Source organism: Terrapene carolina, unplaced genomic scaffold, assembly GCF_002925995.2.
Source record: "Terrapene carolina triunguis isolate 2854851 unplaced genomic scaffold, T_m_triunguis-2.0 Scaffold674, whole genome shotgun sequence".
Classification (NCBI taxonomy): Eukaryota; Metazoa; Chordata; order Testudines; family Emydidae; genus Terrapene; species Terrapene triunguis.
The window spans coordinates 402,641-429,671 of NW_020665025.1; the positions used below are offsets into that span (position 1 = coordinate 402,641).

General features: G+C 51.3%; 1 protein-coding gene across 8 annotated transcripts in view; it reads right to left on the reverse strand.

The window, feature by feature from the left end:
- The window catches only part of NUMA1 (nuclear mitotic apparatus protein 1), a 75,140-nt gene that overhangs the window by 13,540 nt on the left and 34,569 nt on the right, over nt 1-27,031 (reverse strand). For all 8 annotated transcript variants that reach the window (XM_026659739.2, XM_026659743.2, XM_026659744.2 and 5 more), the window contains 13 exons: nt 24,006-24,078; nt 21,956-22,041; nt 17,449-17,528; nt 16,489-16,571; nt 15,896-15,976; nt 15,220-15,304; nt 13,937-14,066; nt 13,143-13,300; nt 10,684-10,801; nt 9,393-9,510; nt 5,652-5,792; nt 4,717-4,839; nt 341-3,964 (listed from right to left, as the gene is read on the reverse strand). In XM_026659739.2, coding sequence (XP_026515524.1) covers nt 341-3,964; nt 4,717-4,839; nt 5,652-5,792; nt 9,393-9,510; nt 10,684-10,801; nt 13,143-13,300; nt 13,937-14,066; nt 15,220-15,304; nt 15,896-15,976; nt 16,489-16,571; nt 17,449-17,528; nt 21,956-22,041; nt 24,006-24,047 — 4,869 coding nt within the window. In that variant the 5' untranslated portion in view covers nt 24,048-24,078. The remainder of the gene's footprint in view (nt 1-340; nt 3,965-4,716; nt 4,840-5,651; nt 5,793-9,392; nt 9,511-10,683; nt 10,802-13,142; nt 13,301-13,936; nt 14,067-15,219; nt 15,305-15,895; nt 15,977-16,488; nt 16,572-17,448; nt 17,529-21,955; nt 22,042-24,005; nt 24,079-27,031) is intronic.

The following is a 27,031-nucleotide window of genomic DNA, read 5'->3' on the forward strand; positions in this document are numbered from 1 at the left end:
CAGGAGGCGTCAGTGGGCTGTTTGTGGGGGCCGGCAAGGCTTAGGGACACCGTTCGCTGCAGGTCTGGAGAAACTTGCTTCCCTTCTCCATTCCCAACTGGCAGCCCTGACACCCTCAGGTAGCGCTTAGCTGGGGGGGACGAGGGTACAGTTGGCCTTTAACAGCAGACCCCAAAGCTCTCTGACAGAGTCCTACCCAGGGCAGCTTCACGTCCAAACCGCTGGAGTCCTAGTAGGCGAGTCAGGACTTGCCCTTCCCTTCTCAGTCACTAGCCTTCTCCCTTCCTGCCTTCGGCCAGGGCAAGCCCAAGCCGAGCAGAACGCGTAGCGGGGGCCCTACCTGAGTCGTCAGCTTCTGCCTCTCCTCCTGGAACTTTTGCCTCTCCTCGAGGACCCTGACTTTGGCGTTCTCGTACTTGTTGGTCATGGCCTCCAGCTTCTTCACAGCGTCTTCAGCCTCTCGCTGGCTCCCAGCCACCAGTTTCTCAGACTCCGCCTTGAGGGCCTCCATCTCCTGGCAGTGCTTCTCCTTCATCTGGCTGAGCTCGGCATCAAACGTCCGCCGCCCTTGGCTGGACGTCTCACTGAGCACTTGGTTCTCCTCCATCAGCTGGGCGTTGGCCCGCTGGAGCGCGGCGAGCCGCTCTGCGTAGCTGGCGTTCTCCCCCTGCAGCCGCTGCACGGCGCGGTCTTGTTCGGAGAACCTCTCCTTGAGGGAGGTGAGCTCTGCCAGCTCCCGCTTGGCCCTGGCAAGCTCTGCCTGCAGCGCACCGTCTGCTTTCTGCCTCTGCTCCAGCTCTTCGCGGTGTTTGCTTTCCAGGGAGGACTGCTCAGCCTGCTGCTGCTGGTAGAGGCGTTTCACTGGCATCAGCTCCCCGACCAAGGCTTGGGCATTCGTGAGCTCTAGCTGCAGAGAGGACAAGAGCTGTTCCTTCTGGAAGCACTTCTCCTGCCAGGCCTTCACCTCTTGGCGGAGCTCCTCCTGGCATTCGCCTTGGGAGCTCAGTTGCCTCTTCAGGGCCTCTATGGACATCCTCTGCTTCTCAGTCTCCTCCTCGTAGGCCTGAACTTCGGCCTTCATCCGAGCGCATCTCTCTGCTGCTCGAGAAGCGGCAGTGGCCGTCTCAGTCTGGAGCACCCGCAGCCTCTCCTCCAGCTTCTTGCTCTTCTCCGACTCCGCCAGGATCAGGCGCTTCAGCTCCTTGCTCTCTCCCTCCTTCTCCAAGACCTGCCGGTGGAGGATGGACACCTCCTGCTCCAGGCTGCCAATCAGGCTGTTTTTCCTCTCCACTTCCTGACAGCACTGGGAAATTTGTTCCTTCCAGCTGTCTTCCGACGTGCCCTTCTCTTGAACTGAAGAGCGTAGAGACGCCAGCTCCTTCTCTGCTGCGGCGATGGAGTCTTTACTCTGGGCCAGCTCTTTCCCCCTATCCGAGAGCTCTTTCTTCAGCATCTCTATGGTGCCGTCTTGCCCAGCCTGGGCTGACCTAGAGGCTTCCAGGAGTTTCTCCAGCTCCAACACCTTCTGCTTCTGCTGCGTCACCTCTCTCCTCAGGGCCTCCAGCTGGGCTTCCTGATGCTCCGAAGTGGCTGCTTTAGTTTGAGCTGCTGCTTTCTCCAGGCTGGCAATGGTGTCTCGCTGCTCCCTGCACTTTTGCTCCAGTTTCTCCACTTCACAGTGGAGCCTCTCGCTCTCCTTCAGCTTCTCCTGGTAGAGGTCTTGGCTGGAGCTGGATTCCTGCTCCGTGTGTCGGATCTTCTCCTCCAAGCTTTTGAGAGACATCTCCTTGGAGTACACAATGGACTTGATGCTGTCAATCTCGGCTTCTCGGGTCCTGGCAACCTCTAGGAAGCCCTGCAGCTCATTTTCCATCTTGGCCGCCCGCTCCTTCAGTGCCTCCACGGAGGCAAGCTCCCCTTTCAACTTGACAACAGTCTTCTGCAGGTCTCTCAGCTCCTCGTTACGGGAGACGTTTTTCAGACGGAGCTCGTCCAGCTCCCCTTCCTTCTCCTCGATCAGTTCCAGGGACCTGGCCAGCTCCTGCTGGTGAGCAGAACGCTCGGCCCTTTGCTCATTGATGGAGTTCTGCAGCTGGACTTCCAATTCTGCCTTGCTGGCTCTCTCTGCTGTGAGGTCTGCCTTGGCTTGCTCCATCTCCCCTGTCAGATGCTTCATCTCCGTGTCTCGAAGCGCGAGCGCCTGTTTCTGCTTCTGCAGCGTTTCTTCCAGCCTGGCGCTCAGCAGCTTAACCTCACCGGAGAGTTTCTCCGCTTCTAGTTCTCTCTCCTTCAGAACCAGCGCTGCTCTGGAGAGGTCAGACTCCGTAGCTGTCAGCTCCGCACGCTTCTGTTCCCCAAGACGCTTCACCGTCGCTTCCAGCTCTGTCGTCCTGAGCCTTTCATCGGACAACTCCTTGGTGACAACCTTGAGTGCCTCGGCTGCCTTCCGTGCATCCATCTCCAGCCGAGCTATGCGCTGGGCTGCTTCCTGCTGGGACGCCGCTGTCTTCTCCTGCAGAGCAGCGAGATCGTCCCCGAGTTTTAGCGCCAAGCTCTCCTTCTCCTTGACCTGTGCGACGGCGCTGGCAAGGTCAGTCTGAAGCAGTGCCAGCCTCTCTTCTTGCTCTGTGGTCAGGCGCTTCATCTGCGCCTCCAGCTCCGCCACTTTGCCCTGCTCCGCCTGGAGCTGCTGGCAGGCCTGTTTGTGGTCTCCACTCAGAGCTTTTATTGCCTCCTCCAGCCTCTCACGCTCTCCTTCACCCCCTTTAGCGGCCGAAGACATTTCTGCCAGCTGGCGTTGCAGCCTCTCTGACTTTGCCCTGTATTCGTCTCCCAGCTGCTGCACCTGCAGCGTGAGCGCTTGTCTCTTAGCCTGCTCCTCGCCCACCTCCTGCATAGCCTGATCTCGGTGCTCTGCCAGCTGCTGCATTCGGGACTCCAGCTCAGTTATCCTTTTAAGATTCCCTTCAAGGGTCTCTGAAGCTCTCCTCTTCTCATCCTCCAAGATCCCCTCTGTGTTCCGGACGGACTCTTCCATGGCCAGGAGCCGCTCTTGGAGCTGGGCGTTTTCCTTGGCCAGCCGCTCCTTGTCGGAGAGTTTCTGCTGACCGTCTTTCAGCTTGTTCTCTAGTTCTTGGAGCTGGGCTCTCAGGGACTCCGCAGCTGCTGCTTGGGCCTCGCTCTGCGAGCACCGGGCAGTGAGGTCAAGGACTCTGGCATCCAGCTCTTGGACTCTCTGGCTCAATTCAGCTTTTTCCCTCTGTATCTCTCTGGCAGAGGCCTGGCTGGCATCTCTGGCTTTCTCCAACGTTTGCAGCTGAGCGGTCAGGGCTGCCAGCTCCGCTTCCTGTTCCTGCTGGAATTCTTGTAGCTGCCGCAGGGCAGACTCCCTTTCCTGCATGGCCTTCGCATGCTCTTCTCTCAAGGATGCCAGGTGTCTGGCTTCCCCTTCGCTTGTAGCTTCCATCTGCTGGGTGAACTGCACCAGCTTCTCCTCGCTGTGCTTCAGGGTGTCACTGAGCTGGTCCACCTGGAGGCTCAGTCCTTGGATGGTCTCCCTGGAGGATTGCTCTTGCTTCTGGAGATCTTCGACCAGCTGTCCCTTCTGAATCCTCTCCTCCTCCACCTGCTGGTGAAGAGTCACCAGCTCCTGGTCCCTCTGGAGGAGGAAGCCGTTTAGCTTAGCAATCTCTGTGGTGAGTGTGTTTACCTGGGCGGTCAGGCGCTCCTCCTGCGCTCTGGAGTCCTGCTCCAGCTTCTCTTTAGCCAGGTGGAGCTCAGAGACTGAGCTCTGGAGGTTGGCGATGAGGCCCGTGAGCTGAAGTTTCTCCTCTTCAAAGCGGCTCCGTTCAGACTGAAGATCTGCCTCACGGAGGCCCTTCTCCTCTTCCAGCTGAAGGATCGTGGCTTGGAGCTCTATCCCTTTAGCAGAGAGGCTGGCCACTTCATGCTTTAACTCTTCAAGCTGGTGAGAGAAAGGAAACACTCATCAGTGGTATTCCACAACAGTTCAGGAGATCTAGACACTTCTGCCCCACAGAGAACTGCTAGCTCTTCCTCCCCCGAGCTGCAGCACATTCATGACAAACTCAACACTCGTTAACTCTACCTGGCTCCTGTGTGTTTTTTAGTTCTCCCACCATTGCCATGCTCCAGAGAGAAAACTGCCTTTACTGAGCTGAGACCTCTTCCAGCACCGCCACTATAGGGTAACAGGAGACCACAGCAGCCAGCGAGCACATCAGGAGCCACCCTCTGAAATACGTACTATGCAGAAAGGGATCGTGCTTGGGAATCTCTCTCCCTCAGCATGCCCGGCAGCAGGAGAGAACGGTAGCTTAGCCATCTTTGTTTCAGCCTCCCTCCATAACCAGGGGTGCCTCACCCTTCTACCACTCCCCCTGCCCAGCCGGGAAAAAGATGTCCCTGCCAATGCTGGTCGGCAAGTCAGAAGAGCGGTCCGTTACTTCTGAGCTGGGAAATGGAGAATCTCTCTCCAAGGGACTGGGGTTCTCCTCGGCATGCAAGCGTTCAGCTCTTTAGTTTCTTGCTGCAAACCCCATTTCAACAAGGGGCTGGTTATGAACCTCTATGTACACACAGATTTAGGCAGGGCTTCTGTGCTCTGCTTTCCTCAATATATCAGGGCATTTTTCTGAAGTCCTCTGCACTTGCTTCCACTGTAGTTCCTTCTCTGACTTGTGCAAGAAGCCATACCTTCAGGATGTCCCCCATAACCTCTCCTTTTTCCTGTGTGGCACTCTCCCCCAGCTTTGTCAGCTGGTCTTCCAGCAGAGAGATCTTCCCCTGCAGAATCTCCATCTTCTCTTCCAAGCATTTCTGGGGAACAAGACACAAGAGTGAGGAACGTAGCAAAAGTGGAAGGGGAACAAACAATCATAGAAATGTGGCGCTGGAAGGGACCTTGAGGTGGTCATAGTGTCTACTCCCCTGTCCAGAGGCAGGACCAAGTAAACCTGGAACATCCCCGGCAGGTGTTTGCCTAACCTGTTCTTACAAACCTCCAGTGATGGAGATTCCACAGCCTCCCTTGGAAGCCTATTGCAGAACTTAACTCCCCTGAGAGTTAGGTTAGAGCTTAGGAAAATCTTCCTAACAGGCAGAACAATTGATCACTCTCCTCTTTATAACAGCCTTTAATATACCAAGACTTATCAGGTCCCCCCTCAGTTTAGTTCTCTCAAGACCAGTTTTTTTAACCTTTCCTAACAGGTCGGGTTTTCTCAAGCCTCTGATCGTTTTTGGTGCTTCTCTGGTCTCCACCTGCAGCAGCTAACGTCTCACCCTAGCTGATAACGCGCCCTGCATCCTTGTCTGGCGCTCCAAGGCTCCTCTTCCTACTGCTGGGATTCCAGACCCCCACCCCCCTTCACGCTCTGCACTGCTGACCTCTTCTCACCAGGACAGAAAGGACTCGTAGCTAACGCTCCGCACAACTGTGTGTTGGTATTACTGCTGATCCACACAAGGCACTCCTCCCTCAGAGGCAGACAAGCTGCCTCCACACTACTCCTTAGCCCAGAGGACACAAGCTTGGTTCGGCGTGCTGGGTCCCGATCTCCCACCCCGTAGGACTCCTGTTGTAGAGGAACTGCCTGGTTCTGTCGGGCGTACCGCACAACGTTCTCTACCTTCTCGTGGAGGGTGGTGTGGAGCTCGGTCTCCAGGTGGGCTTGTTTCTCCCCCGACTCCACCAGTGCCGCATTGTGTTCCTCGGAGAGCTCGTTCAAAGCCTCTTGCAGCTGCATCAAGTGGCTGGCGAACTCCCGCAGCTGGACCAAAATGAAAGATGCCCAAACACCGCCTGGTTATCAAGTGCACGCAGAGCAGGTGTTCAGCTCAGCCTTCCTCTACACAAGAGCCACATGCTCAGCAGCACGCAGGGGATTATTTCCCATCGTCTGCATGCCCCCTGGCACTGCTGTACCCAGCAGCCTTGCACACACTCGTTTATTCTCTCAATCCCACCGGGAGGGAGATTGTAGTAGTCGGATTTTATGTTTGTATTTTGTATAATTTAGAATGAAAGATAAAAAATAAAGAGATAACACCGTAGCATGTATTAAATGTATTGAGGTAGGATTTGATCATATCCTGCCAGCCACCCTTTTTGAATAGCAGAAAGGAATGGCCTAAGGGGCCATTGGTAGAGATGCATCATTTGTGTCTGGACTGATTTCAAGGCAGTAACAGATCTTTGAGGGTCACCATGTTGTGGTAGGTTTAGCATTTTGAAGTCAGTAAAAGAATGCCATGATTGTTTGCTTTTGCATTGCAACTTGATGTTCCTATTCAAAATGTTGTGTGTAAATTAATTGTTTTGTGTGTGAATGAGGAATGCGTGTGTTAAAAAATAAGGGTGAAAGACATCGCTGAACCAGATGGTCTAGGAAGGAACTGGAGACAGACGCAAGGGCGCCAGGAGGCTGCAACACGCCCCTATTGAAATGTCAGAGGAGGGCAGATTGAGGACTCTAAAAATGAGACAGGTACTTATCAACGGGGACAGGATAGCTGTGATCAAAACCAGCCTGGGATAACTCCCTAAGGAACTTAATAAAAGAACACGATAAAGAATGAGAAGGACAATTTAAGAAAACAAGCACTCGTCAAACAATTGATTATAGCATGATGGTGCAAAACTCATTGGTCCCAATAAAGGAAAATCACTATATAAACAGGGTGCCTTGCTATGAAACTTTGGGTTCATCATGCCAAGACTTCCCAGGAGCATCGTGTTGCGACTGACGGAACCCGGCTCCTCCCTACCCGTGATCAACCTAGCTGGCCACTAGATCGATCCAGACTCTGGACTGGTAACTATAACATCGACTGGCGGGAGAGTGTGTGTGTGGTGTGATTGAATGCCTAGGCTAATTGTATCTTCAATAAACGTGGGGTATTGCCTTTTTCCCTGAAAAAGATCCCATGTGCTTCTTATAAGCATAACATTTTTGGTGGAGAATTGCGAAAGGGGGAAGACATGCACTGTGATTGTTGAAAATACTGCTAAATATTGCTAAAAGGTATACCATACGTAGAAAGGTTTCAGAGTGGTAGCTGTGTTAGTCTGTATCAGCAAAAAGTACAAGGAGTACTTGTGGCACCTTAGAGACTAACAAATTTAGTCCTAGACAAATTGGAGGATTGGGCCAAAAGAAATCTGATGAGGTTCAACAAGGACAAGTGCAGAGTCCTGCACTTAGGACGGAAGAATCCCATTCACTGTTACAGACTAGGGACCGAGTGGCTAGGCAGCAATTCTGCAGAAAAGGACCTAGGGGTTACAGTGGACGAGAAGCTGGATATGAGTCGACAGTGTGCCCTTGTTGCCAAGAAGGCTAACGGCATTTTAGGCTGTATAAGTAGGAGCATTGTCAGCAGATCGAGGGACGTGATCGTTCCCCTTATTCGACATTGGTGAGGCCTCATCTGGAGTACTGTGTCCAGTTTTGGGCCCCACACTACAAGGATGTGGAAAAATTGGAAAGAGTCCAGCAGAGGGCAACAAAAATCATTAGGGGGCTGGAGCACATGACTTATGAGGAGAGGCTGAGGGAACTGGGATTGTTTAGTCTGCAGAAGAGAAGAATGAGGGGGGATTTGATAGCTCCTTTCAACTACCTGAAAGGGGATTCCAAAGAGGATGGATCTAGACTGTTCTCAGTGGTACCAAATGACAGAACAAGAAGTAATGGTCTCAAGTTGCATTGTGGGAGGTTTAGGTTGGATATTAGGAAAAACTTTTTCACTAGGAGGGTGGTGAAGCACTGGAATGGGTTACCTAGGGAGGTGGTGGAATCTCCTTCCTTAGAGGTTTTTAAGGTCAGGCTTGACAAAGCCCTGGCTGGGATGATTTAGTGGGGTTGGTCCTGCTTTGAGCAGGGGGTTGGACTAGATACCTCCTGAGGTCCCTTCCAACCTTGTTCTAGGATTTGAGCATTAGCCCACGAAAGCTTATGCTCAAATAAATGTGTTAGTCTCTTAGGTGCCACGAGTACTCCTCGTTCTTTTTGCTCATACGTATAAAGTGATCGATCATTCAGGCGTGCACACCCCCGGTTGTAGAAGTGCCAGGCAATAGGGGAAGGATTAGAGTCCTCACTCCGACCCATCTGTTGGGGAAAACTATACAGATAAGATATATACAAACTGTCTAGGTATATACAACCCCAGTCGCAGAGGTGCCAGGCCATAAGGGGGAGAATTAGAGTCCTCGGTCCTACCTGTCTGTCGGGAAAAAATTGCATAGGGGAATATACCCTCGGTCGTAGCAGGATCGAGCCCAAAAGGAAGGGGCTTAGCATTTCCCCCTCCTGCTCTGTCAGGCAGAGTTTTTAGTGGGTATAGACTTTTGTGTTTTGTAAGTCCCAGCACGAGCGTGGGCACAAAAAAGTAAAGGTAAAAGAAATTCATAAAGAAATATGTTTAGGCAAAAGGAGTCCCCTAAAAACAAAGTTCAAAAAGAGCAGAAAAAATTGCCATTCATACAGAAAATTACTCCTTTTAAGACAATTTTGCAAAAGTTTGGGCGCAGCCCATGGACTGCACAAGCATTACCCGATGTCCATACTAGACCTGATTTGGAAGATAGATTGGCAAAATATCTGTTGGTCTACAGGCCATCGGCCCTGATAAAGAGAGACTTGGCTGCAATCTGGCTATTGTGGGAAGCACGCAATGAGGCATTCCTTCGCTTGGCTTGCTGCCAGGAGGAGAACGCCGCACTGCATGAGAAACTCCATGTATCTGAACAAAAAACTAATCAATAAAAAATACTGGCCACTGGGGTCCAAAGGCAGTTAGACATTCTCAAAAATACCCTAAAAGAAGTGAAAATAAAAGAAAGGGAATTATCTAAACAAAAACAAAAAACAAGCGTAACGAGATCAGTATTAGCCACAGTTTGCAGACCGGGAATGGAGGTGCAGGGTCATTTAAGTCACTCAGGAAGCGGGTGGCAGAGCTGGTAACTCGTGAATCCCAGTCCACGGCTTTACCATCACCAGACCCTTCTTCCTTCCCATCTCATCACAACACCCGGCCCACGTTCTTCCCCGAAAGCATCATTACGGAGGGGTCAGCTGAACGCAACCTACGCTGCCAACCCTTCCTTACTCACAGGAACATTTTATAAAAAGAAGCTGACTGGCAAAGCATCCAGTACCAGCAGATTCAAATGAAGGACGGCAAATTTACTCTCAAACAGACATCACTGTCAGGGCAAGGTCAGGCCAAAACACAGGCCTGGTATAAAACTAGCCATTATAAATGCAGCTACAGTACAGGTGCAAAGCTGTTGCTGATGCTACTCCATGCTCTGACTGCAATGGTTTGTACCATTACCGGGTGGAAGAAGGGGTGCCCCGTACCTTGAATGAGAGGTCCCCGTTCTCCTCGGAGAGCTGGTTGATTTTTCGGTCCATCTGGCCTTTTTCAGTCTTCAGGTCCTGACATTGCTTTAGAGCCTCGTGTAGACGCAGGATCAAGCTGTGGGAGAGGAGGTGGCATTACGCCGTCTGCCTAGCAGAAGAGCGACTTGGGAGAGGAGCTGGGAAGCTGCTCTCAAAGACAGCGTCGTCTTAATCCTCCTGAGGACGCTGATGGGGAAACGAGGCACATCCCGTATTCTCTTGGCACCTCGATGTCACAATAAAAGGTCAGAGCCTGGTTTAGGACTCAGAGTTCCTGTCTCCCAACCCCACAGCCAGACTATGCTGGCCACCAAGTCTCGAATGGAGATTGACCTTTGCTTTGCCCTATGTTCAGACCTCCATGGAACGTATCATGTCTACTTTGAAGGGGAAGCTTAGAGGCTGCTGCAGGATTCCACCTGGTAGACACCCCGGCAGGGATCACCCTTTCCAGGCTGAAGCAAGACAGATTTCTCCGTTACTTCCTCCGCCTAAATGTGCCATTGCAGAGTGAGCAGCTTCTGCCAGGACTTCAGAGACGAGGCAGCATGCCATGGAGTCTGGGAACACAGTCACTAGCCTTGTCTCCCTCTCTCTGGTCACCCTGGATGGATGGTGCATGCCCCGCAAAGGGAGAAGGTGCTGTTCATGGAACCGCGCATCACTCCCTAGAGCTAGAACTGGGGTAAGTCAACACCAATTTACGCCCGCTGAGGAGCTGCTGCACAATCTTTGAGGACCAGTTTTCTGGCAGGACAGGAAGACAACAGTAGTCTTGGAGTTTGGTGAGTACCCAGGTCCTCCCCACAGAGCCAGCGCGAGTCTGATTACAGCACATGTATGCGTGAGTGCTCACGAGCAGTCCAAGGATCAGAGACACTAAAACTACACAGTGGCAGAGATCCACCTCCTCCCTGGTATAGGGGAGATTACAATAGAGCCCACAGACTCCAACAATATGGACTGCAGCCTCATTTTATCTATCTAAGGTACTTCTATGGGCCTGCATTATCATAGAATCTCAGGGTTGGAAGGGACCTCAGGAGGTCATCTAGTCCAACCCCCTGCTCAAAGCAGGACCAATCCCCATAGCAGAGGATGCAGAGTAGGGTGTCAGGCGACGTTTTCTAATCACGCTTGGCCCATGCATTACATACATGATGGGTAACACCGATCTGAGGGACCCACAAGCCCTGGGCACCAACCCAGCAGGAGCCCGAGTAGAAAGAAGCTACTTCGGAGGCGTTACCTTTCATTCTTTTCCCGCAGCTCTTCCAGCTGCTTTGGCTCCAGCTGATCTGCAGCTTGTCTCTCATTGAGAAGAGTCAGGCGGTCGATCCGTTGCTGCATCATGGTGATTTGAGTCTCTGGGGAGGAGGAAGAGAAGCCGCTGTTACTAGCCGGCTGGAAGCCTAAAGGACAAGCTGGACCTTAGTCCACTTCCTAAGGGGTGAGCATCCACACCACAAAAGCCATCCCAACCAGCACTGAGCATACCAGGAGACTCAGGACAGGGGTGCCCCGAGTATGGCCTGCAGCTGCTACTTGACCCCCAGACCCAGGAGGAGTCCGATTCCTCGCATGGCTGTGCTGGAGCTGGGGGGAACCACCGTCATGCAGAGCCCACGCAGCCAACAGAGAAAGCTGCCAAGATATTGAGCTCATTTCAAATACAGACGGTGCAGTGTCGCCTATTTGCTCTGGTCAGAACTTGGACGGGGGGAACCCCGCATGTGACCATTGGATCCCTTAGGATCAGGGTTTTTACAGGGATCCCCTGGGTCAGATATAGTGGACCACAAGCTAAATATGAGTCAACAGTGTGATGCTGTTGCAAAAAAAAGCAAACATGATTCTGGGATGTATTAACAGGTGTGTTGTGAGCAAGACACGAGAAGTCATTCTTCCGCTCTACTCTGCTCTGGTTAGGCCTCAGCTGGAGTATTGTGTCCAGTTCTGGGCACCGCATTTCAAGAAAGATGTAGAGAAATTGGAAAGGGTCCAGAGAAGAGCAACAAGAATGATTAAAGGTCTTGAGAACATGACCTATGAAGGAAGGCTGAAAGAATTGGGTTTGTTTAGTTTGGAAAAGAGAAGACTGAGAGGGGACATGATAGCAGTTTTCAGGTATCTAAAAGGGTGTCATAAGGAGGAGGGAGAAAACTTGTTCACCTTAGCCTCTAAGGATAGAGCAAGAAGCAATGGGCTTAAACTGCAGCAAGGGAGGTCTAGGTTGGACATTAGGAAAAAGTTCCTAACTGTCAGGGTGGTTAAACACTGGAATAAATTGCCTAGGGAGGTTGTGGAATCTCCATCTCTGGAAATATTTAAGAGTAGGTTAGATAAATGTCTATCAGGGATGGTCTAGACAGTATTTGGTCCTGCCATGCGGGCAGGGGACTGGACTCGATGACCTCTCGAGGTCCCTTCCAGTCCTAGAATCTATGAATCTGCATAACAGTTCACCAACGGGTGGCATGTGAGGTCTCTATGGATGATATTTAAGGAGTTATGTATCTACACTGAAAAGTATGTTCTTAAAATCCTGGAGTTAAGGTAGGCCACCAGGAGGTGATAAACCTCAGACAGCTTTTTTCCAGCTAGGAGGCAACAGTTGCTTATCTCTGTCTCTGGCTATGTGCATATTGTATGTCTTACAATGGAGGCCTGTTTGCATACTAAGCCGAATACTGGTCTAACGATTGCAAATCCTACAAGGAAAAAACCCAATCAGCGGGTGTTGGGCTTTTTGTGACTAAAGACAAAGGGTTGTTAGGGTACATCGGGGGATGCAAGGAGACACAGGATCCTCTACCTAGGAGGCAAACTGTTCGCGTGTTTGCATCATGAAAGGGGAGTCACCACCAGCTAGGCTGTACAACACTGCAAGGATTTGGGGATGAGCGATATTTTATTAACTATAAGGATATCCAGTTAATTAAGTCTATGCTCTAGACTGCATGTTATGATTTATTTTATACGTAATCATTTGTTTCCAATACTTACTTGCTACTGGCTTGAATCTCTGTGCTTTGTTAAAACAAGTTTATATTCCATTTCACTGGAAATCGGTGTGTTATGTGGAGTGGTGATCGGAGGTGCACTTTGGAGGCAGCGAAACTGTAAATACTGCGAGTATCTAGTGGAACAAGGGCTGGGGAAACGCTCAGAGGGCTTGAGCGTGCCTCTCGCTAACCTGCAAAGTGACAGCGGGCCTTGCAGTGCCTAGATAATGCTAGTGTTGCCTGTGGCCAGTTAAATTGAAAAGCTGACCCACAGACCAGCTTCCTCACGCTAAGGGCAGGTGGTAGCAAGGTGCCTTGCAACGCTGGGTACCCCCGGGAAGCGTCACACCACATCCGCTCCAATACATGCCTGCTCCACTGGCCATACTGATTGTCTGCATAGGCAAGTTCAATGCAGTCCTTGGGCTCCTGACAAACAGCCAGCACCACTGGGGGCCCTGCTCCTGAAACAGACAGTGCAGCCACCATGTACGGAAAGGGACTGGGTAGCCCTCTAGGGCTCCCTTCCAACACTGGAGAGCAGAGATGCCCAAGACTTGCAAGCCTTCAGCCTCCAACCAGACTGACCCACTGCACCAACACCGTGGGCTTGGCGGTATTTGCAGCAGGAAGGGGGTGCGCCAATATACACTGTCAGCCAGAACCCCCCCCGATTCCCCCGATCACGCCGAGAGCTACTGACCCTTCTCTGTGATGAGTTTGCGGTTCTCTGTCAGTTCCAGCTCCAGCTCATCCCGGTTTTCCCTCTCGTCAGCCAGCTGCTTCTTCAGCCGCCTCAGCTGGAACTGCGGGGTCTGCATGATGTCGCCCATGGGGGAGGCGGGCGAGACAGGAAGGAAGCTGTAAAGAAAGCACCAGCCATACAACACATGATACCACAGGCCAGAGAAGGTGGAGCAGTCACCTCACACTTACTCCTTAGCAGAATCTCAGACCTGTTATGGTAACAATGTCTATCGCAGTGACCACTTAGTACTGTACACCAGTGTGAAAAGGAGGACCCTTACTTCAACCCCACTCACTGAACAGGGCTCAGGCCTGGGGGGGGTGCAGAAATACCTTCCATTCCAGGACCAAGTCCCTTCAATCTCCCTTTATACTGCAGTCAGTCACCAGAGTGTGAGGGATTTTAGTTCTTGCTGAGCGGTCTCTGACCTCTGCTGCTCTCCCAGCCTTTCACAAGACGCTGCAGACTGGCCTTTGCCATGGGGGCAGGCTGATCAGAATCTCAGAACTTGCTGCTTCAGGGGGACGTGCTTTGTTTACTGGCGATCAGCGTCAGGACACTGGGCTAAACGGACCAGTGATTTGAGCTGATCTGGCAAGGACTGTGCTCCTGTCCTGAATGTTTGCAATAGGAAAGGCCCAACTCAGGAAGGAGTTTTTATCTGCTGAGCAGACACGCTGCCCTAGGACGCCGTTAAAGCTGGGCTGCCCCCCTGAAAGCCAGGATCCCCAGGAAGGCTGAGAACATACTTGTTCATGCTGGATGAGGAGGCGATCTTCTGCAACTCCAGGAAGCGCACCTCTCGCTTGTGCTGGCGGGAGAACACGGGAGACTGCTCCTCGGAGCTGGTGCTAGAGATGCTGGAGGATGAAAGCGGCACTGGGGAGAGCAAACGGGAGACCCTGAGTTGCCTGCTGTAGTGCCAGAGGGGACGGCTTCGAAGCATAAAGCCTCAGGTTTGAAATACCTACGTTTCTAGGAACCACAGGTCAGCCCAGCCCTTCATCCTTCCAAACAGGTTACTGTGGGGTATCCAGATAAGGCCTTAAAACCCCTCCTCCCCACGCGGTCTTGTCGCTCTAAATGGGAATCCAAAAGTACGGGGTTTGCCCTGCCTGCTTTGGTGGCTGAGGCAAAACATCCCCTTCCCCCACTGCTGTGCTGCGGGCATCCCGCCTAGCTACCTCCCCAGAGGTGGCTGCCTTTTAGACGCACTGTATGTTGTGCTGTTTGCGAAACGGTTGGGATCCACCAGAACGTGAGATGCCCGTGCAGAATAGCCTATTCTTTTCAGAGCCGGCCAGAGACCAAGCGCTTAGCTGTGTCCAGGATTTCTATATTGCCTGTTATTGTGGCAGCCAGGAGCTCTGGTTTTGGGAATACAGACGGCACCACTTCTCTGAAGATTTGGTAGCTGTGGCCTGCGCTGTTGCAGCACAAGGAGAGAGACTCTCCCTGAGAAGACAGGCCCCGTAGAAGCATTCTACATCAGTGCAAGATCCCGGGGAAAGGAGCGGTCGCTAGAACAGAGCGCATACATGGAGTCGTGCCTGTGCGTGGCGGACCCTGCCATCGGAGGGCTCCGTCTTGCATCACGGGCTTGCATCAGAACCATTTGGGGAAGTCTGCACTGCATCTACTTCTCTCGAACTGCAGCAGCTGGTTAGTTTCAGCACTTCAGTTTTCATGCTGCTAGAAAACGTTTCCCTTACTGACTAGAAGCAACAGCATTAACATGGGGGGGTTACAGTAGTGGAGGACGGTGCCAAAGGCTTGGGGCATTCAGGAACAGTTCTCACTGCTATCATCAGCCAGGCCAATCACTTTCTATTAACCTTCAGACTTAGTGAGGCTCTGGAGATATGCCAGCATGGTGTTGACATTACGTCCAACGACTACTGCCCCCTACCCAGGGCTTGGCTGCTTATTTAGCTTTGGTGCCAGCAGTGCATGCTATTTTGGGTTATGTGACTCCATCCAAGCCAGCCTGAACGATTCATTGCTTTTAACCCTTCGTACACAAAGCACTCACCTTTCTTCTGCAGGAAGAGCTCCAGGTTCTCATTCAGGCTCTCTTCGTTGTCAAGCACGAACTTGAGGACCGTCGCCAGCTCAGCCTGAGACACAGACCCATCAGTGTTAGCAGATATGCTGTGGCTGCCGCCCCTGTCCTCAAAAGGAGCAGCTGTTGCTTAGCGACGGTGCAAGCACTGGGAAGGCAGTTCAGTAGGACACCAGCTCCCCATACCCCAATCTGTCGTGCTGGGAAAGGGAAGTATTGGGGAGCTGACACTGTGACCCAGAAGTTAAAGCCTGGTCAAATCTGAGGGGGTCTTTCTCCATGCATTGAAACACAGAGTCCATATCCAAGTCTATCCACCAACAGCAGGGGTTTGTGGATCCACTGGAAGGGGAGAAGGAGAAAGATTCCTCCTTGGAGACCATCCATCTCAACACCTTAGTGAAGCAGGTCATTATTAGCCCCATTTTCCAGATGATGGAACCAAGGTGAAGTGACTCACCCAAGGGCACACTGCAACTCAATGGCAGAGATGGGACTAGCACCCCAAGCCTTAGCCACAAGGCCAGCCCATTGCTTGGGCAGTGGCTGTAGGGAGAACCCAACCGGGAACCGGACTGCAGCAGAGGAAGGGGGACGTCATGCAAAAGCCTACAGCAGGAGTCTGAATGCAGCTGGCGAGGGCTACCTGGATTTTGTATTCAAATTCGTTCCAGTCCCTGGAGCTTTTGGTGCTCATGGAGGCGTGGTACAGGAGCAGCATGGTCACCTGGAAACAGACACTGCAGCGTCACAAAGGCGAAACATGCCTCACAAATCACACATCCAAATGCAGAGTCACTCCACTATCCCAGCAGTGCTGCCTTTACTAGGCTTCCGGGAGAGATGGGTCTGGAGACACCGGAGATATGCCAGAGATATTCACCCCTTTGCTCAGGGGCATCTGGCAGGATCCCCTGCCCAGAGTTCTCAAACCCACTAAGATTCATACCCCAAGCGCTCTTGAACAAGAGGCGGGTTGAGATGCCCTTCACAGGGTGGATCTGGGAGGGGAAGGAAGTGCTAAGTTGTTCCTCTCCAACCAGGAACTCCCCAGTGCACGGGAACCCCCACCTTGCACTCTGTACCGCTTGGAGTGCATACGTTCTTCAGGGGGCTACTGGGTCCCCATTAGGACCAAGTTTAGATAGAATGGCTGTGACACTGAAGATCGCATAAGACTTGCCATCCCCGGATAGGCCTGTCTTTACTGAGTGCTGGTCCAGGTGCAAAGACAGGTACCTTGGCCAGCTCCAGCTCCTCTCCCTCCAAGAGTTTCGGTATGGACACGGGGCTTTCCATGGTTGACTTGTGCTTGCAGTGCTCTGCAACAAGAATCCAGAGAGTTCTAGGCACACATCCTTGTGCTGACCCTTGGGGGATGGACTAGTCTGGACCTCGGGTCTCCTCCCTCATCTTCCGTGTCCAACGCCATTGTGGGCCAACCTCCCACCCCAGCCCCTACTCACCCACCATTAGAGTGAGGGGCCGCGTAAACAAGACACCACTGATCTGAAACCCCGGGAGAAGGGAATCTCTGCCTTCACTCCATAGGCACTATGAAACATGGCAGCAGGCCCACTGACAGAGCCAGGCCTCATATCTAGAGCAACGGTAACCCAGCCATCCCCTGGCAAAAAATTCCTCTGCTTCACCCTTTAGTGTGCTTCCCGCAACCCACTCCTCCAATTAAACTCCCCCGCACCACCTTTGGGATCCCTCTGTTCCCTTTAGTCTTCTACCACCGGCTCCCTGCAAACCATCAACTCTCAGCTCAGTCCCCACGTCCCCTGGGGAGATTCAGCTCAGCAGCTAGCCGGCACAGGGTTTCCAGCTGGGTTTGGCTGAGGCAGACGGCGTCACTGACGCGTCCCAAAGGTCCAGCCCATCAGTGGGTCAGGTGGCATTAGAACACCAAACATTAGCACCTTGTGTTTGGCACTGGCCATTGGAGCACACCATCACCCTCGCCTCTGGAAGCCTGCCCAGCAGGATGCCTCTAGGGGGTGCGTTTGCAGGTGCCCACGAGAAGTACTGCTGCTTGATGCCATGGACTCAGGGTAGCACTACTTACATCCAAGGGGCCTAGGCTACATTGATGACCCTGAGCCTGACCTAGAAGAACCTGGAATTAGGCCACAACCACAGGGGTGGAACATGCAGGGGAGGTGGTGAGCTCAGACACAGCTGCGAGATTCTTACTCTGTAGAAAGCTCCGGATGAACTCGATCCTCTCCGGCAAGGGCTGCTGCAGAACAGACCGTCCCTCCTCAGAGCCATGGCTGAAAGAGTGCACACGGGTTACTTCGATACTCAAGTGAGGCAGATGCTGCTTATACAGGGGGTGTTGCTTTAATACAGACAGGCTGGCTGCTATGCAATAGACCACAGGCCTAGCTGGTTTCCTGTGTCAGCTCGAGTAACAAGCCCAGCCAAGATCGTAGAGTCCACCCACATCATGCAGGTTACAGACCTGACCAGAATGGCTGGAGCCCCTTACCACCTCCATGAAACACAATCGCTTCTCGATCGCCACCCCAGATTCCAACTAGGTCCAACTGGTAAACACAGACCCGCCCCTCCCTGTTTGGGCAGGAGTTTGACATTCACGTGGTTTTGTTTATTTCCTTATTTGTGAACCAGTGGGACAGCACAGCTCTGGGAATTAATGTTACTGCTGCAGACTAGCCAGCAGAGGGAGCTCTCACATATATATTTCTCCACTAAACTAATGACGTAGTGGATTTAAAGAGCGCACCCCACCCCTACAGCTCTTTCTAACCTGGTGGGAAGCAGCTCGCCGATTAGAACCATTTGCACGCAGCTCCACAACAGGATCTAGTGTGGAAAGTGCCTCTTGCTACCTGGAAAGCTTTGGAAGTGTCTCTATTTGTGGTACACAGCTCTGCTAGAATGGCTCCGAGCTTGTCACGTGGGTCTGACCGTTCTGGTGCTTTAAAGGAGGTTTATGTTAAGAACCCAAACATGAACAGATTACAGGCCAAATTTGGACATGGAAATGCACCTGCATACACCAGTAGGAGCCAGTGGAGATGCACTCTTACACCAAGCCTGCATTCAGTCTTAGGTATGTCTTCACTACCCGCCGATCCGGCGGGTAGCAATCGGTCTATCGGGGATCGACTTACCGCGTCTCGTGAGGACGCGGTAAAATCGATCCCTGATCGCTCTGCCGTCGACTCCAGAAATCCACCTCGGCAAGAGGCGGCAGCGGAGTCGGCGGCAGCGGTCGGCTTTCCCCCATCCTCACCGCCAGGTAAGCCGACCTAAAATACGCAACTTCAGCTACGGTATTCACGTAGCTGAAGTTGCGTATCTTAGGTCGGACCCCCGCTGTAGTGTAGACCTAGCCTTAGATAAAGTATCAGAGGGGTAGCCGTGTTAGTCTATAAGGTGCCACAGGACTCTCTCTCGCTTTTTACAGTCTTAGATAGTTGCATTTAAAAGTTGCACCAAATTTTTAAGAAGGGGAATTGGGAGTTAACTGCCAAGGCCAGTTCAAGATGCCATGTTTCCCCTACAAGAGCCGATTGCATTAGCTCATGCGCGAAGCAAGTCTTGCTAGCGTCCGGCTTGTCGGACATCCTCGGCCCTTGCAGGGGAAACCGGAGGTCCTTGAACTCAGTGGCTTGGCCGGTAGCGAAACAGAATGTTGGATGCTGATTTTGCATTTGGAATTTTGTAATCTGCATGTGGAGCGTCAGCACTCTGGGATTTTCAAACCAGTCTCCTCAAATTTCAGAGCGTTCCCCGGCAAATCGCCCCCCTTTATGATCCTGTATTACCGCCAGGCCCAGTCAGTACATACAGCCCACGCTCCTTGCGCCGCTCCTTTGTTAATCGGAGTTAGAGATGAAGGAGATTAACCAGGGCTGACTAAATATATCTCCTGCAGGCAGCTCTTTCCTCCACACCCCCAACACAATCAGAGCCCAGCTCCTTACGCAGTACGAGAGAGAATTATAGATCACAGGCTTCCACAAAGACTCCTGAAGGAAGGATTTGAAATGCAGTGCGATGTCTGAACGTGAATGAGGCTCACTGCACCCTCTCCTACCAGGGACTCCTTTTCTACTTCAGTAATCACATAGAACTAAATCCTGGAGCATGCTCAGTTCTACTATTTCAGCTTCCATTATGTTTGACACAATCACTCCAACTCGCAGCCAATAAACACTGCTCCCAAAAGAGCTACTCCTACAAACCCATTCCCCAGAGTAACACCACTTCCTCCCCCACAGGTCTCTGCACCCCTCACTTATGGAAATGAATACAGAGCCCTTTGCAATGGGGGGTGGGGAGGGGGGATTTCCTCAATCCTGCAGATACACAGAAGCAAACCTGGCATTCCCAGGGGGCAGCAAGGCAGGCACTGGGAGGAGGAGCCTGGCGGTGTGCTGGAGAACTGCCTCACCACTGCCAGGGCTTCCCCAAGTTACTCCCTTCCAAGTAGCGTTGACAGGGGAGCTCCCAGCCTTGGAACCGTGCAGCTCAGAGTAAGAAGTGTCTATGGGACGTGGCACCTAATTACTGCACAGAGCTGTCCTGTGCGATTCCAGCATCACCAGTGTCAATTTCAGCAAGTAGGAGGAGTTTAGCAGCTTTGACACCTGAAAGGTCTGAGGTCTTTTTCTGCAGCTACATTAGGACAGCAGCAACCATCAGCTAAGAAGTAGAAAGTCACATCCTCACATTCCATCAACACGATGTAATATTGGGCTGTTAAGAAGGCACTCCTGTCCTAATAATACCCACCATCGCCAGACAAAGAAACAGATCTTAAACTGTCTGGCAAGGAATCACTTAACAGTTGTGGTTGTGAAATGTGTACTTTATTGTTTTGCCTTTACGGTCCCTATTTCTCTATTGTTTGTCTGGTTCTTTGATTGTTTGTCTGTTGCATAGCTAATTTTGCAAGATTTAAATCAACTAATGTGGTGGGGTATGACTGGGTAAAGAACTGTTTCGCAGTATCTTACGATTGGACAGAGAATGATGTTGTAGTACTTTGGTTAAGGTAGAGCAAAGTAGGACTCAAGTTTCACTATATAAACTGGGGTCCAAAAGGAAGTTCTTTGGGAACCAACTGCAGGACACAGCCCAAGATCAGAGCTGCCAGATCTCAACACCCTGCCAACCACATCATGCAGAAGCTGGAGGAGCCCCAGACAACCTGATCCTGACTGGCCACCAGGAAAAGTTCAGCTTCCTTATTGGGAGTGGCGAGCACTGTATGCTGAGTGTGTGTATTCGGTTTTGGTAACTGTGACGAATATTACTGGGTAAAGCTCTTTCACTGGCAAAAGGCCCTGCAAACCTGTAGAAGTTTAGCTCCTGAGCCCTAGGAACTGGGAAAAGCTACAGGAGGGTGAGCTGGACTCTATTGTGGATGGTGCATCATTACAAGGCCTTGAGCGCCCGGAAGGGTAAATGAAGCGTGCCCTGGTGGGGGAAACACTCCCATTAGCCCTTCAGAGCCAACATCATTAGAGGAGTTACCAGAGTTCCAACTGCGGGACCAAATTCTGTCCTTGGTTACACCTGTGCGGCCCTGACGAAGACAACGGAGCTGCACAGGTGTCACTGTAGGCAGGATTTGGCCAGCAGAACCTTAACTACGGAGCAGTGTCTGAGAAAGAAAGGACCCTGCTTGATTCCAGGGGAGCCTGCAGGGCTGCCAGTTAGAAAAGCCACCTTTGACTCTGTTTGCTGTGTTGGTGGAGCTGTGTCGGTCACAGGATATTAGAGAGACAAGGTGGAGATGGGAGTAATTATCTTGTAGGAGACCAACTTCTATTGGTGAGAGAGACAAGCTTATACAGAGCTCCTCTTCAGGGCTGGGAAAGACACTCAGTGTCATGGCTAAATACAAGGGGGAACAGATTGTTAAACATGAAGAGTTAACATGCCTTGCAAGAGATCATTCCAGGTGAAGTGGGCAGCTAACTCCTCCGCAGTCTAGGGCAAAGGGGGGGTTAGTGGATTACGGGTTGTTGTAATGAGCCATAAATCCAGTGCCTTTATGGAGTCCATCATGTTTAGTGTCTAGCAAAGGTCGGAATTTAAGCTCCCAGGCTCGTCTGCTGAAGGTGTTGTGCAGGTTTCCCTTGAGGGAGGGCTAAGAAGTCAAACATGGAGTGATCATTTTGTGAAAAGCGTACACCAAGAGGATTGATGCTGAAGTACTGGAGGCAGTGTCAGTACTGAGCGCCTCCCCCCCATGTCATGCTGCTTCCCAGGACAGAACTGCAGTTTCACAGGGTTCGTCAGCACGGCGACAGACTCCATTTTAGAAGGGACTGGATTTGTAATAACATAAGGAACCAAGGTGCAGGGGATTCAAACTCTCCCGCTGTGGGGGAGGTACTTCAGTGCTGGGGCAGCCGGAATTGCAACCAGAAAAAACTGCTGTGAATGAAAAGCAAACAGGCAGCAGAACGGGGGACTTGAGAGCACAGTGCACCAAGGAACCAGGGTAACAGCCACACCTTTCCCATCAGACCTCCAGGGGACTCTCCCTAATGCTACCCAGCTGAGAGGCAGGCTCGGGACCCACTGCCCTTTCCCATGGCAGATAGGCTCAGTGCTCAGATATTACGGTGATGGGTAGCAGCCTAAAACCCTCTAATTCTTGGTTGGAGACCAGCAAGGCAGTTCAAAGGGAAACTCTGTAGTTGCTTCCACTCACACTTTGTCGATGATCTTGAGGAAGACACTGCAGTCCCGGAGCTGTGACAGAGCACTCAGGGGATTGTCGACCTTCAGGCTGTTCACCTGGGGACAGGACAGGGCAGTCAAAAACTAGGAACCCGCTAGCAAGCACATGTCGCCCAGCTCTGCCGGTGACTGACTGGGTGACCTTGGCCTTGAAAGCTTAGATTCTAGGGCAGGAGCTGGTCCAATTCAAGCCCTGAATCTGGATGTCCAATACGACTCCTGCGCTCTGTGACAAGACAGTCACACAGCCAAAGACAAGACACTAACATGGGCCTCATTCATAATGCGTTTCCCCAGAGATGCTCAGAGGCAGCATAAAGTTTGCCAAGGACATTCTGCCTCATTTACAACTAGACTGACCGGACAGAGTCGTGTCAGTTGCACAGTAAGAAACCCCAGAGCAAGTCCCTGCTGGCCTCCCACTGTGCTTTAGCCACGTGGCCCCTGCACTGGTTTCGGGCAAGTTTCCAAGGTGGGACTGACCGGGCCCAGCGTTTCCAGTTACAGTAACTCCTCACTGAACGTCGTCCCGGTTAACCGTGTTACGTTGCTGATCAATTAGAGAACATGCTCGTTTAAAGCTGCGCAATGCTCCCTTATAACATTGTTTGGCAGCCGCCTGCTTTGTCCACTGCTTGCAGGAAGAGCAGCCCATTGGAGCGAGCTGGTGGGGGCTTGGAACCAGGGTGGGCCGGCAGCCCCCCATCAGCTTCCTTAAGTTCCCTGTACGGCAGTCGCCCAGCAGGCTATCAATGGCCTGCTAAACCCAGGGTTGTGAGTTCAATCCTTGAAAGGGCCACTTAGGGATCTGGGGCAAAATCAGTACTTGGTCCTGCTAGTGAAGGCAGGGGGCTGGACTTGATGACCTTTCAAGGTCCCTTCCAGTTCTAGGAGATAGGATAGGATAGTTCAGCTGTCCCTCCCCCCACTGCTGTGTGCTGCTCCTGCCCTCTGCCTTGGAGCTGCTCCCGGGAGCCTCTTGCTTGCTGTGGTGGGGAGGGAGGGGGGAAGAGAGGGGCTAATGTCAGGGTGTTCCCCTGCTCCCCCGCTCCTTTACCCCATCTCCACAGAGCGGGGGGGGGGGGGGAGGAAACACGACACAACACGTCTCAGTTCGGTGGGAACCTGCTGGCAGCAGCTGCTGTCTCAACTTGCTGATCTACTTAAAAAGGCAATGTACTTAGAGTGCGGTCAGCACACTTAAAGTGGCAATGTAGGTCTCTCTGTCACTCACACACACTGTGTGTGTCTCTGTCTCTCTCCACTATGCTGTCTCCCCCTCCCTCCATTCCTGCTGCCTTGTAGAGTGTGAAGCTACATTAACAACAACATGTTAACCCTTGAGGGCTCAGCCGAGTGCTAGTTCATCATTTAGCAGCAAGGCATTCCCTGGGGGAAAAAAACCCTCTGACTCCACCACCTCAACCAAGTTTGACAATCATCATTGCTGTGGACAGTATTAAATTGTTTGTTGAAAACTTATAGAGTGTGTGTGTGTGTGTGTGCGCACACACAGAGACACAGACTTGTCCAGCAAAAAAAAAATTTCCCTGGAACCTAACACACACCCCCCATTTACATTAATCCTTATGGGGAAACTGAATTCGCTTCACATCGTTTCGTTTAAAAGTCGCATTTTTCAGGAACAGAACTACAACGTTAAGCGAGGAGTTACTGTACTCATTAACAGGAATTGTGAGCAAACCTCCCCCCCACCCTCACCTACTGCCCGGTCAAATCTGTAGAACTCAGAGCCTTACAGAGAGCAGCCCAGAAGGTTACAACACAAGGCACGAAGGCTCCAGACCCACCAGTGCCCATCCAACTGCATTCACTCAAATGGTTGATCCCCATTCAGTGCTGCAGAGGAGGTTCCCCACCCCACTGCTCCCTACCCACACCCCCAGGGAGAAGTGCATGCTCAAAGAAGCAGGAGCAATTAAGAAGGCCTTGCACCAAGGGGAGAAGAGCCTAGCCACTCCTACTACAAGGCAGGCAGAAGAAAGGCATGGACACTTTACCCAGGCCAGGAGAGCACTGGCCCTCGTAGCGTGAAGAGACATCTTTGTGACGCTGCCAGGTTACCCTCCAAACCTAAAAGGGCCAAGAAAAAAATAGTTAAAGCCTGAATGGAACATGCAGATTCATGCACAACGAGCACCCAACATTGATTCGGGTAAGAGAGGAACTAATGAAAGGCTACTCTGCTTCTCTAGCCCCTTTCCTCTGAGTATCTCAGCACATTTTACAGAAGTAGTGAGACAGCATCTCAATTCACTGGCAGGAAGGCAGAGGTTAAGTGGCTCTGCTGTGGCAGAGCCAAATACATCCCAGGTCTCCTGGCTTAGAATCATAGAATATCAGGGTTGGAAGGGACCTCAGGAGATCTAGTCCAAACCCCTGCTCAAAGCAGGACCAATCCCCAACTAAATCCCCAAATGGCCCCCTCAAGGACTGAACTCACAACCCTGGGTTTAGCAGGCCAATGCTCAAACCACTGAGCTATCCCTCCCAGACCCCTGCTACTGTGTATTGCCAGATATTTATTTAGCACCTTTCATCCTGAAAAATCTCAAACTTCCTTATGAACTACAAGTGCAGCCACCTCTGGGGTAGAACAGATGCATTTCTGCCACACACAACGTTACAACTGTTTAGGAGGAGTAGCAAAGAATGCCACATCCACCTGAATGCACAGTGAAGTAGTAGTCTGAGGACCTAAGTCTCCAAGTCGAAACACAGCTCAGATACCAATTAAAAAATGTCTTGGACCTATGTTGTCTAAGAGAGGTCAGGGCCTGAAGTTTACGTCTCGGCTGAAAGCCATTCAAAGTTCTACAGTGTGTTTATGTCACTTCCCCAAGCTGTTCTCTCTGTGGCATAATAAATTTTATTACAGTAGTGTCTAGATACTGACCAATATCAGAGTCCCATCGTGCTGGGCGCTGGATAGTCTTTTCCAGGTATAAGAACACCTCTTTGTTCTTACTGTGGAAAATTACAGCAAAATGGAGTCTGGAGTCACATGGGCAAGTCCCTGCATACTTTGAGTTACAAGGTGTATCTGCCTTCTCTCAATGGGTCAATTGTATAGCTGATGGTCCTTAATGGGCCATCAAGCAGGCTAGTCAGAGCTGACACCAACTTGTCTGGGGTGTCACCCAGAAGCATAGCATAATTTTGAAATACAGACAGTATAGAGCCAATACTTATAACTTTAAATACAAAAAATGATATATGCACACAGATAGCATAATCATAACCAGCAAAACATAACCTTGTCTTAGACACCTCATTTGATCCCTTTTATACAAGATTTGGTGCCACTACAGGACCTTGGTTGCAACCATGTTCTATATGGTCCCAGGTTATGTCAATAACGTCACAGCACATTAATCTTTGTTGGGCATTGTAAGTTACGCAGAGAGCTGGGGTTCTAGGTTAAAGGTGTCTCCCCACAGTTGATGTGGGGAGCAGGTGGTGAATGCCACGGTGATGGGGAGACCAGAGAGATTTACTCGGAGCTCTATCAGCCAGATCCAGCCCTGCTGTAAGCACGAATTGGAGTTACAGTAGGCCTGGATTTAACCCTCCATATCCATTTACAGAATCAGGTTCCAAACTAGCCACCAGTTAAGATTTAGCAGCCATTTGCGGGGTCTCCTCCTTCCCCACAACATTTGGTGCCACCTCCTCTGGCTCTTGGGGGGGGGGGGGGAGCACTGGGGTTCCAAACAAGGAACTAATCTCCTCGGGGCTGTGGGATCTTCTGCTAAGATAACTTTGTGACTTTGTCCTCACCCACAACTATTTCACATTTGGGGACAATATATACCTTCAAGTCAGCGGCACTGCTATGGGTACCCGCATGGCCCCACAGTATGCCAACATTTTTATGGCTGACTTAGAACAACGCTTCCTCAGCTCTCGTCCCCTAACGCCCCTACTCTACTTGCGCTACATTGATGACATCATCATCATCTGGACCCATGGAAAAGAAGCCCTTGAGGAATTCCACTAGGATTTCAATAATTTCCATCCCACCATCAACCTCAGCGTAGATCAATCCACACAAGCGGTCCATTTCCTGAACACTACTGTGCTAATAAGCAATGGTCACATAAATACCACCCTATACCGGAAACCTACTGACCGCTATACTTACCTACATGCCTCCAGCTTCCATCCAGGACACACCACATGATCCATTGTCTACAGCCAAGCTCTAAAATACAACCGCATTTGCTCCAATCCCTCAGACAGAGACAAGCACCTACAAGATCTCTATCAAGCATTCTTAAAACTACAGTACCCACCTGCTGAAGTGAAAAAACAGATTGACAGAGCCAGACGAATACCCAGAAGTCACCTCCTACAAGACAGGCCCAACAAAGAAAATAACAGAACACCACTAGCTGTCACCTTCAGCCCCCAACTGAAACCTCTCCAGCGCATCATCAAAGATCTACAACCTATCCTGAAAGATGATCCCTCACTCTCACAGATCTTGGGAGACAGACCTGTCCTCCCTTACAGACAGCCCCCCAACCAATGTGATATATGCCATCATGTGCCAGCAATGTCCCTCTGCCATGTACATTGGCCAAACCGGACAGTCTCTACACAAAAGAATAAATGGACACAAATCTGACATCAGGAATCATAACATTCAAAAACCAGTAGGAGAACACTTTAACCTGTCTGGTCACTCAATAACAGACCTGAGGGTGGCAATTTTGCAACAGAAAAGCTTCAAAAACAGACTCCAACGAGAAACTGCTGAACTTAAATTGATATGCAAACTAGATACAATCAACTTAGGCTTGAATAGAGACTGGGAATGGCTGAGCCATTACAAACACTGAATCTATCTCCCCATGTAAGTATTCTCACACTTATCAAACTGTCTGTACTGGGCTATCTTGATTATCACGTCAAAAGTTTTTTCTCTTACTTAATTGGCCTCTCAGAGTTGGTAAGACAACTCCCACCGTTTCATGGTGTGTGTGTGTGTGTGTGTGTGTGTGTGTGTGTGTGTGTGTGTGTG